Source organism: Phasianus colchicus, chromosome 4 (assembly GCF_987193195.1).
Source record: "Phasianus colchicus chromosome 4, bPhaCol1.hap1.1, whole genome shotgun sequence".
Taxonomy (NCBI): Eukaryota; Metazoa; Chordata; class Aves; order Galliformes; family Phasianidae; genus Phasianus; species Phasianus colchicus.
In genome coordinates this window covers 41,672,998-41,684,854 of record NC_143439.1, presented here as the reverse complement: position 1 = coordinate 41,684,854, position 11,857 = coordinate 41,672,998, and the positions used below count along the sequence as shown (strand labels likewise).

Genomic DNA, 11,857 nt, shown 5'->3' with positions numbered 1-11,857 from the left:
GAGGTCCACTGCATATTCTTTAGCCTGGCTCAAGAAGGATTATCACAACAAAGACAAGGTATATATCTTGGGAGATAGTGCTAGATTTATTCAGGCTTTTGGAAAATTAAATTCTGGTTCAGATGCATATTTCTGTTTTGGGTGGTTTTTTTTTTTTTTTTTTTTTTTTTTTTGAGACATTCAACAGTGTAATCACTCCATGCGTTTTGAATAACATGAGAACCTCAGACTGACTCACTGTTTCCTATTTCACTAGCTTGGGACAGGATACGAAGCTTATAAACAAATTCTGTATGGATCTCTATATGACATGAAGGTCCTTGCTCAAGTTTACAAGCTCACATTGTTTCAAATCCCTAAAACGACTCTTTGTGGTCCCTCCCATACATAAGCAGCTTTCTTCTCCCTATCGCTGTATTTATGCCTAAGATTCTATCCAACTGGTGAGATAGAAATATCTGCATGTCAGTAACTGAAAAAAAAGAGAAGGAATGTGGATCTCAAACTGAATCCTTAGAAGAACCCTTGTTTAGGAGCACTCTGCAACTCTGTTGCAGTGAACTCCTCACCAGGAGTTGCAGAGTTCAAAAGTCAAGGGACAACCACAGCCAACAAAAACATCCAAGAGCAGCTTTTACATACATTACTGAGACCTGAGTAATTGCTCAAGACAAGAACCAGCTAATCACGTTGTAGGAGGAATGCTAAGTCACAGCTTGAAATAGTGATCGAGCACCTGGTGGGAAGGCAGGGCCAACCAAGGGAAGCTCAGGTGCATGCAGTGTGCCTGACTGACCAGATGGGGTGGAGCCAGGATCCACCTCTTCCCAGACTTCATTTAGGGGTTGGCAGTGGAGATGTGGGTATCTTGCTGGAGATCCTTGTGTACCTGTGGCCTTCTGAAGGTAAGCAGCTTCTTTTCTTTATTTCTGTGACTATGGCTGTTGCATTTGAGCAAACCCTCACTTGCTGCAGCCTGGAACCTTACTATTCTGCTATTATTGCTGTGCTTTCAATTGTGTTATACAGGTATAGGGTGTCCTTCCACTAAAATAAATTCTCCTCAGGCTTGGAAAAATAAGGATAGTGCATGAAAGATGCCTAAGCATTAGGAGTCTATGAAATAAACCATGGCTCAGGATGGAAATGCAGTTTTGTGGAGCAGGATGACAAAAAGAGTGATTGAAGAGCATGCATTCTATCTTACGTTTTGCTGGTAGCACAGATGGGGGTGCGCAGCAAGAGCTACAGAGGAAGCTTGGGCTTGCAGATCTGCTATGTGTTTTGATGGTGTGTCTTAGTTTTAGCTAGAATGGAATTATTTTCTTCAGTGTGTCTGGTATGATGCCGTGTTTTGTTTCTAGAAGAAAAACAATGTTGATAACACTGACATTTATAGTTATTGCTAAGCAGAGTTGTATAGAACCAAGGCCATTCTAAGAAAAGGGCCCAAGGAGCTGGGATGAAACAGAACTAGTATGTTTGATTTAAGCTGGTCAAAGGGATGGTCTATCCTATATAATATCATGCGGAAGGAGTTCTGAAGGGTGTGTTCATCTCTCTCTTCCACTGCTTGGGGGCTAGCTGAACACCAGTTGGGAATGGTGAGCAATTGCTTGTTATATACGTGCAGTACTCATACATACACATGTGTGTGTATATATATAGAAGAGAGAGGATAGAAAGAGAAAGCATAACAGGTTATGAGTGTGTATGTGTACATACACACACAGAGTTATCTTTGCTCTTTTCTCAATCTTAGTAAATAGTTGTATCTTGACCTGCAAGTTCTACTTTATTTCCTGATTCCCTTCCCCCATCCCACTGGAAAACAAGTACTGAGTGAATGACTGTATGGTGTTCAGCCACATGCTGGATTAAACCACAACACAGTGGCATGTGTCAGTTGAATACATGTGAATCACAAGAACAACATCTTGAGATCTGGCACTCCAGCAGAGTGGCAGCTACAATCCTACAAATGTGTTCCTGGCTTGTATCTGTTGCAAGTGAATAAATATTGAGCTAGTTCCTTCAAGCATGTTTTCATTCCCCTTAGTACATCAATAGAGTTTCAGGTATGAAAGAAGAGGAAAAACGTGCTTTGCAGTAATGAAAATCCTTACAGTGGGTTTTGAAGGGAAAAAAAAAAAAAAATCCAAAAAGCAAACCGAAAAACCCTTATCAATACCCAAGCCTCATAGTTGGAGTTGAAGTAATTGTGTTAGCTCTGGCCTTGACTGTATCTCTCATGAAAGGAGTGCTGAATATGTGCTAAATGTTTTTTGGTCTTTAATGCCTACACAAAGGCATCCAGGCACGTAAAGATTTAGTGATGTTTTTCACATTAGTAGCTGGCTCTGAATCAAATAAATAATGACGTTTAGGCATTTCTGTGCTACAAAGAAAAGGTGGCTATCTTCCTTGCTAAGCACTTAAGCACATTTGCAAACCTGATCTTTAGTGTTCTTAATATTATTCTGTGCAGAGGCAGTTGGGCACTGACTTTTCTATTCCCTGAAAAGTTCCAGTGCTTTCATAAATGATTCAGAACAAAACATCTACACTTTAAAATGTCCCCCAGCATGAATTTTGAAAGTAACTTCTGCATGTTATAATGTCTTGGTTTAGAGCTGCTATATTCAAATTCTTGAGCATTCTACATTACATTAAAATTTGAATGTATGAAGTAGATGGAAACAATACTTTGATATTTTTTTTTTCTAAACAATAGAAAGCATAACTAAGCAATGTATTTCTATGCTGTTCACAGCCTCACTTTTCAACATAAATGAATCCTGCTTATGGGATTTCAAACAAACACACAGATATGTAATACGTAAGCCAGAAATAATTTCTGGTAAAGTATCCTTGTTTAGGTACTCTTGCTGAAACGCATATGTAGGAAAAAAAATTGAGGTTGTCTTTTTTTTTTATTAATCATTCTGCTTCAACAAACCATCGGTGGAAGGAATAGTGAGTATCACTTGGAAAAAGCTGGCAAATTTGGTCACTGTTTTTACAGTATAGAAAATATTAAAGACTATGTATCTTTTTATTTTTGCTTTTCTAAAAACACAGACTAACATATTCTTTGTTCCCACGCTGGAAACTTCTCACAGCCCAAAGCAAGGCAATACAGCTATCTGTATCATTTCCTGTTTTATGCTGCCATGCTCTAGGAATATTGAAGAACATGTGAAACTTCTACATTTTCTAAATCTGAAGGGGATTATTTGAACCTCAAAGGAGTACTGTGCAGAAGAAAGTCATGTTTTGCTGCAAGCAATGTGAACTAAGAAAGAATATATAAATACAGCCTGAGACCAATAAATCTGTAACTGCAAATACATGGTGGCAGTAAATGGCTTCCCTTTAATAATGAAATACCACACTGGCAAAAATAAATATATAACTTGAGCTACCCAGCCATCATTGGGCTACGAAATACTGAGGCTTTGGAACAGAGAGCCCTTTCATTCTCTAGAGTGCACTTTGGCCCCATTTCAAGTATTCTTCTGAAAATGTGAGGGCTAAAATCTTACTTGAACAAGTGTGGAAACTGAGACTGTCACACAGCCACTTGCTCTGGAGCTCTAAGTGGAACTTCAGGTAGTTCAGAACTGGCAGTGATGCTACAGTTGGCAGCATTACCGATGACCAAATCTCTCTTTATAAAACAAAGCACTCATTGGCACTGAAGGTACTGTTTCTTGGTTTGAAGAAAGAAAGAAAAATATTTATTCAATAAAGAAAAACTTATTGGCCGATGGAGAGGAAAAGAGAAGGTTTTTTCATCAGACACATAGAGGAATACTCTTTTGCTACAGTGATTTCTGGAAGATTTCAAAACCCTAAGTTATTCCTTTTTAATAAAACAAATGTTTCCTTTGACATGGGGGACGAAAATCTCTTCTTAAGCTCAGAAACTACAACTTAGCTTTGGCTAGGGTTTTTCTTTCAGTGGCGTTTCATCTGTTCCCCTCCTATCCCAGTTATTCCTTCCTGTTCGTGCTGCTGCTCATCCTACCAAGTTTGACCTACCAAACGCTGGCTGCCTTTACTGCTGACATTAGAAGCTTTCTTAGTGGATCACAGTTATCTTAAGTTGCCTTAGGACTCTCTGTGGTGGAAATGAAATTTTTATATATGGTATCAGGCAGCGGGATATGGTCCTTCCTCCTACTTTCCCTTCCATCCTTTCAGGTACCCACAGTATGTGCAGCTTCTACAGAGCTGTGACACACCATACTCTCTCTGAGTTCACTGAATTACAGGTAACCAACCACCATCATCAGTGCTTTGAGGAATCCTTTGGATACTGCTTCTCGGCATGAACAGCACTGAATCAAATCAATGCTCTCTTGGGCACTCAGTTTCTCTGGGCCTCAAAAAAAATAATATTTCTTTATGTATTGTTTCTTAGAAAGAAATTCCAGGTTGCAGTTTAGCAATGCAGGAAGGTTAGAGCTCCTCTTATCACACTGGAACCATCGCTAAACTGGGATGATTCACTCCCCAAAGTCTTATTTCTGTGGCTGAAGGCTTTCTGCTGTACTGGCTGCTGTTTTCTGGGCCAATCTAACCTCATGTCCTATGCTGGCACAAAACAAATGTAAGAACAGAAGGCTGGCAACAACTTCCTGCTGTATGCTCCGACACGCTTGACGAGAGTGTCATAATGTGATCCACCTCCATTCTGAGTCAAATTTGTATTACTGTGAGATTCTTTCCAATGGTGGAGAAAACGCAGCCCTCTTAAGGAGAACTTACGGGCTTGCATCTCCCATAATGGCCACCAGATAAGCCTGTCCAAGTGAAGTGCCAACAATTCACTGTCTGTCACTAGCTTTCTACTGATCACCAGCTTCTGTCACCTGCAATAGGCAGAGGATATGTCATAGCTTTAAGATATAGAAATGGAGTTTAACTAGATGAAAGTTATTCCATACAGACTGCTGACCTGCTGCTGTTTTCCTCATCACGCAAATCAAACAGCACTGCTGTTGGAAGCACTAGCTGAGCTCCTAGGAGTTCCTGCATGTGAATCTCTTCCAAAACTTCCCCGTTTTGTGAGCAGGAGTCACGAGGAAAAAGAATGTCTTAATTACTACAGTAGTTAGGGTTGATTATTTAATGAATCAGGCTGTTTATGAGGTCAGTTTTTCCTCTTAATTTTCCTGAGAACTGGAGAGAGGGACATGAGTAAACATACTGCATCACACTCTCACTGGGTGTGAAGCTTTGTGATTAATTGTCATCAGCTGTATAAAACAGTTAGGATGTAGAGTATGAGAGAATTGCAAGACAGTGTTGTGACTTCCATTTACTTTGGAGCTCTTTTTGGGTCCCTTCCACACCCTCCAGAGATAGGGCTGTGGGAAGTTGGGATGCTACTATTTTTCAGATCAGCTGGGCCTGAGATGAAGGCTCCAGACCTCTGCTGACTCCTCAGGTGGATCCTCCTCTGGAGACTACATCCTCACCACCACACAGTAAGTCAGCGTTGCAAGTACCTCTGCAGAAGGATATTAAATTCTTTGCTTTGCTAATGGACCAGGCTCAGGGAGAAAGATGTTCCTGTTGCTTCAGCAACATGACATGATACAGCCAAGCATAACTCAAGTAACTTCAAATGGGTATCTCATGCTGGAGCTAAGGAAGGATTGCTGTGAACGTAGGTGAGTTTTCCCCTTGTGTGCTTGTCACAGAGTTAACTAGATCAATCTATGCCCATGACAGGGGGCAGTAGGCCCCTGCCCCCCAACCCCCTGGCCCCACAAAATGGGAAGGAAGGAAGGGAGGAGAAAAAAAAAAAAAAAACCAGCAGCAACAATCTATGGAGGAAAACTTATTTTACTAACTATGATATCGGAATGCAAGATAACACAATATAATACAATCTAATTGAAATTGAGACTAATAAATAAGATAGGGGACAGAGAGTTCCCGAGACCGAGTCAAACCTGAAAAGCTTGGAACGGCTAGGAAAGCACCTCCAGCACCCACTGCCAGGCAATAAGAGACTGCCCTACCCAGAAGGGTCAGATCCCATGACTTCCGTAATGTATAGGGATAGGTACCTGGAATTGGAGCATTAACACTTCAATTCCAGTACTCGATGTTTTGATGTGGAACTGGAAACCAAAAAAAAACATAAAACCACGATAGTGCTTGCAGGACAAATTACCATCCATTGAAGACCTCATGCCGGAGACTTTGGACACCCATCAGTCAAAGCTATTCCAGGGACAGTGGGGGGTCTAATATCAGGCGCAGAGCCTGTTCACACCAGGCATATTGCTGGGGCTGTGTCCCCAACCCGTGCTGGTGTCCCCTGGAGACAGCATCTCTCAGGGAGGCATGCTCTGCTGGCCCTGATCTTTCCCAAAGCCACTGGATAGTACACAAGAGGAGTCAGCGCTCCTGCTGCTCACTTCACCCCTCCATCCCTGACTGCCTTATCCCCAACACCCAGGCTGCCTTGCTATTACTGGATGTCCCTTTAAAGTACCCCCAGATGCGGTGTGAAAGGCAGTGATGTATAGCCTATTCTAAAGAAAGATCTGCCTCTGTTCAGAAACTTCCCTGACCTCTTGGCTGAAGAAGAACAAAATAACGTATTAACAAAAACACAGTTGGCTGCCAAAGAAAAGGAGTTCCTGTAAGGACTGAAACAATAAATCTCCTCCGTGCTGAACTCCCAGAGGGAGTATGCTGTGTTTCCTCCTGTTCTTTATCAAAGTCCCCAAAATAAGCAGGAATGGGCAGTGACTAGGCACGGTCTCCATGGAGTAATTAGGGCCCACGGCAGTGCACAGGAGCACTCCCTGCCCAGCTGTGTGCGGGAGAGCTGCCTGCCACCACCCAGCATGGAGCTCCTGAGGACTGTCTGCCTCCTCCTTGCTGCGCTCTGTACCTGCGCTCTGTGTCGTAAGTTTTTGGGCTTTTTTCAGCTCAGTTTGTCAGTGTTTTGCAAGCGGAGGCTTAGCTGGCAGGACCTGTGGGTAGTTTTTGTTCAGAGTTTTTTGGGAGCTCGGGGTTTTTTGTTATTGTAATGCAGTGACTGAAAGACCACGTGCTGGAGTAGAAGGCACTTGCTGGTAGCGGAGCTGTGTGTGAAAGAAAACTTTCCTGCCATTGTACTTTTGGTGACAGCTTCCTTTCTGGGCATTGTGGAGCTAGCTCCTCAGTGTGAGGGGAGTTAAAAGCAGTGTGTTAACTAATCTTCTCTGTTCTGTTTTCCTTTGCTGAACTGAAGCATCTGTTGTAGAGAGGGCTTAAAGAGGAGGGGGTTGAAATGTCTGTCAGGTTTTGGGAACGCTGCTTTTGCAGATCGTGCCTATCCTGGTGGATGTCCCTGGTCTGTACTAGCAGTAATTCTGGCTAGGGGTTATTCTTGGGAACAGGCTCGTTTCTCTCAGAGAAATGGGGTCTTAGGGCATTTATCATGTGCCAAGTAATAAGGGATGCAAGCCTGAGGACCGAGTGTAGTATCTTTTAAAAGCGATTCTGAGATGTGCAGATTGAACCAAGCCTGTCTGTGTTCACATGGTCACTGAACTGCTACTTGCACTATTGGTCAGCCTGAGAGATTTGCTTTTAAGCTTTAACTAGTAAATCCTGGAAGGGTGAGAGAAACCGTAACAATGACAAGAGTCTATCGTCATCATTGTCAGAAGGTGCTTTTTAAGTCAAATCTGCATTCCATCCATGCTTTAACTTGCCAACCCTGTGGTGTGCATACACATAACCAGAGTTGTACATTGCCTCTAAATGATTTTGTGAGTCAGAAGTTAAAAATAACACCAGGTTAACTGCTCAGTTAGTGAATTTATGCTTAGATGATGTGGTGAAATCTAGACATGTCTTTTGTGGTATAGATTATGTTACTGTCTAGGCTTACCACTGTTAGAAAAAAAAAAAAAATCAATGCATGAGATTAAAAATAACATAGTGCCAGAGAAAGAAATGCTTCTAAAACTATGTTAAGTAAATATGAGACCTGAAAGTCTGCGCTGAGATACTGGGAGTAGCAGACAGAGAAAATATAGTAAAAATAGCCTTCCTGTCATTGTTAAACCTTTTAATTTCACAACTTCTGAAAAGCAAAGCCGAGCTGGATCAAAAGGAACGTATATAAGACAAGAGACCATAAAGTTTATCAGAAGGCAGCACACAGGGGTGGGAGGAACTCTGTCAGTTTTAAGCAACGCTTTCTTTAAAAAGGATTTTCCCTTCTCTTTGTGGTATGAGTGGGGCAGAAAAAATGATGGTGAATAAGCAAATTTCCCATAGGGCGCGTTTGCTCTGTAACTTTGTATTCCACTTTATTTAAGAGTTTTATTGCAAGAGAATAGTAATAATTCTGTTGGTGAACTCACACGAGGAAATCAAAAATACATGTTTGGCTATATGTCTCTTTCTGCATCATTCAAGTAAAAGAATACAATCTGGTCAGAAGTCCTTTCTTCTGTGCCGTCATTAACACTGAATAATGAAAGCTGGCAGCCTGGACTTCTACAGTTTACTACCTGGTAAAGCAGAAACAGTTTTATGCAGTTTTATTGTCTAATTTATCCAGTTGGACAGGCCAAAATCATTGGATTTCCACTATTTGTGATCACCGAGGTATTCTGTAGATCTGGGCTGCAACTGTGGGACCTAATTATCTGGAAAAAGGATGGCTCACAAGGAGGCTGACACTGGCCTCCTGGGTGTGCGGTCTCCCTGTTCTGTGCAGCAAGGCATTGCTCCAGTTGCTTAGAAACACCTTTAGAATTTTAAAATTATGCTCAGTAAAAGGGGGAAAAAAAAAAAGGAAAAAAGGAAAAAAAAAAAAAGAGGGTCAGATCACACTCAAGCATTTTAATACTCTCCCAGGTTTAGGAGCAATTTATCTCAAAGTTTGCCAGGATGAACACTGTGTGTGTTTGCATCCTTTTCACACAAAACACACAAGCTGCCTGTCTTTGCATCATCTGCAAGCCATGCAGAGGTGGATCAGAGTGTTTCCATAGTGCTTAGCAAAGGCTGTGCCCAGGCTTCTGCAGAGCTTCTGAATCTTATGCCTTGCCTTCAGCCTGAGTGAGGGTAGGGCTTTCTTGATAATTTTCTAACTCACCTTGGAATCTTGCATCTTCAGAGTCCCTCTGTGAGGGTGGAATCTACCCTCTGCCAGCATGTTACTGGAGCTGGTTTGTGTGTAGATGGGGAGGCTAAGGGCTTTCTGACACCCTCTTCCTTCTCTCTGGGCTTTTCCCCATTTTTAAGAGCAAAATAATGAACTGTAGGCAGGAGTTCTTTCCTGATCATCTCAATATGCTCTGCCCCAACATATTGCCCTCCATTTTTCCCTGCTCCAAAATGCTTCTCAAATAGAAATACTTTCAGGATCAGTTCAGGACATTTCCAGCTTTAAGCAACAAAGCACTAGAATGGGTCTTAATTACCAAAGGTCAGTGATCAGACATAAAAGCTTATCTTTCTTTGTGATGCGTTGGTAGTACAACACAGCTTCCTTCCAGCCGGGGCATCCAGGTTTCTCTCCTACACAGATGACAGCAGAAAATATAGGGCTAGTGCTCATCTTAGCATCAGCCTGGAGGTGTTCAGGTTCTGCACACTGCAACATGCTGCCTGGCACTGTGGGTGCACCATGGATGAGCCTATTAATGTTTGATTAGTGACCCCTGTTGACGGTGAGCAGTACCTTTGCTGCCTGCGAAACTGATGGCACTATGAAATAAAACAAAGGCACTTTCCTCTTTGGGAGCAAAACTTGGCGTGGAGAGTCTGGAGCTGCTCCTTAAACTGTGGAACAACCCTGAGCTAAGCACTTCCCAACTCTTTCCTGTTAGGGGATGCTGTAGTGCCTGGGGTATTACCCTGACCCCATCACGCTCTGGTTATGACACCCCAAGGGAAGTCCCACTAGAGCAGGGTTCCCGTAGCAAGCACATGCATTTGCAGTTGCCTGAGCTCTGCTTTGCTCAGTGTTAACTAGAGGAGATGGATAGCCTTCCCTTTTCCACCTCAGCTTACACGTCTTCAAGTCCTTAAAAAAATAAAAAATTCTGTACTAAGTTAACAATTTTGAGCAGTTAGAGTTCCTGAGCAGGGGTCCCCACTCTCTGGTTATTTTTTGTGACTGTGCTCTGGGGGAGACCAAAAGTGTGCAGGCTGTCATATCCAGATCATGCTTATCTCTGAAAATGTGAGAAATATGAATAGGGTCTAGATAGCTGCCTTTTCATACTGGAACCCAAACTTGAGTGTCTTGAGAGTTTGCCTGTTGTGGAGAAAAAAAAAGTCTTTGAGGTATTTCCGTCACTTCTAGCAGTCTGCAAAGAAAACCATGTGTTCTAGCCCCAAACCTGAATGCAAGTTTGCTACATTTACTGAGGAGATGAGCAGATGGCTTAATACCTGCTTGATAAGAAGAGAGTGATTTGCAGCAAAAATAAACAGCAACTGATAGCAAAGGGCACGTTGCCCGCCGCGTTCAGCTGCAAACCTGGATGCATAACGCTATATAACAGACTCAACAATGGTTTTCTCATCTGAAAATGTACTAGTATGTTTTCTATTTTGTTTAGCTGTTTCTTTCATCTAAATTAGCAACAATCCTCGGTCTTTTCAAATAAGGATAAAAGACTTGCTGAAGCTTGTACTTTGTCTTGTTTTTCTAAATAGGAAAGGACCTTGACTTCTGCCTTCATTTTTATGTATTTATTTTTCTAATATCTATTTGGGCCCTGTGCAGAAAAACCTGCAAAAACACCAATGAAAAATAATCTTTACAAAATTTTCAGCCTGAGGAGGGGAGCACTTTGGACTGGTACCTCTTGGTAGCCAGACTAACATCCCAGTCCAAAGGGAAGTCAATTCCCACATCACAATCCTGTGGAGAAGGCGTCATCACTTCTGTTTCTCATGAGGAGGGGCTTTTTTGTCTGTATTTTCTGCTGAGACAGACTCAAGAAAGACCCTTAACAGTTTTATTTGACAATTCTGTAGATAAAGAGAGTGTACTCGATTTGTGTATGGATAGCAGCTGTTATTTCTAATTAAAAGTCAGGAATTACAGACCTGGCTTTGCTAGAAGATAAACATTTACTTTTGGGTTCAGCTAGAACTCTAAAAATATGTATCCCAGATTTCATGAGAGAAGTCAGAACCCCAAGTCATACCATGACCTGCCATGCAAACCACTGACATGTTCAGCAGAGTAGTGATGCTTGGCATTTGTCTTGCCAAGGTGAGCTCTTGGATGCCCTGTCACTGGCACACTGTGTCAGGCAGGCCAACCCACTGGAGATAACTAAAGGGAAGAAGTACTTTGACAAATCCGTGCTTATAACAGGGCAAGGATTTTCTAACTCTTTTTAAATGGACAGTGGATGCTTGCCTGACTTTGCTACAGGTGAAAATCCCAACCTATTTATCAACAGAGTATTTTCACAGCAGCTTTTAATCTCTTTTTCCAATGGCACTAACCTGCACCTGGGTATTAGCTGCACACTTTAGATAGCAACGTGTCTCACGTCACTGAAACTGCAGAGCTGGTGGCACATGGTTGTGTGTAACATTTATCTGCTGCAACCTTTCTGCCTTGTCTTATCTCTCTCATGAAATTGCATGTTTTGCCAGTATGGGAGCTCTATCCCCACCTTGCTGTCTGAAGATTTCTACAAGATACATAATCATTTCCAAAGGCACAATCGGTTTGTCTTAATGCCTTGAGTTCCCAGGGTAGTACTTGGTTTGAGTCAATGTAATCAAATCTTTAGGATTAAATTAATTAAATCCCTGATTATATTAATGAGTTGTTTGTGCTTCCTGAAGATTTTTTCTT

The 11,857-nt window shown here is 42.0% G+C and overlaps 1 protein-coding gene across 6 annotated transcripts in view; it reads left to right on the top strand.

Annotated features, from left to right (window-relative positions):
• The first annotated feature begins 784 nt into the window (after positions 1–784).
• EMCN (endomucin) overlaps positions 785–11,857 on the top strand; it is a 50,048-nt gene continuing 38,975 nt past the window's right edge. For 5 of the 6 annotated variants that reach the window (XR_016466130.1, XR_016466129.1, XM_090139315.1 and 2 more), the window contains exon 1: positions 785–905. Coding sequence is in view for 4 of the 6 variants with exons in the window: in XM_090139315.1 (XP_089995441.1) it covers positions 800–905 (106 nt within the window). In the remaining 2 variants the exon portion in view is untranslated. Of the gene's footprint in view, positions 906–6,745; positions 6,934–11,857 lie in introns of those variants that run through there. The other variant, XM_031608811.2, reaches the window with a different exon arrangement.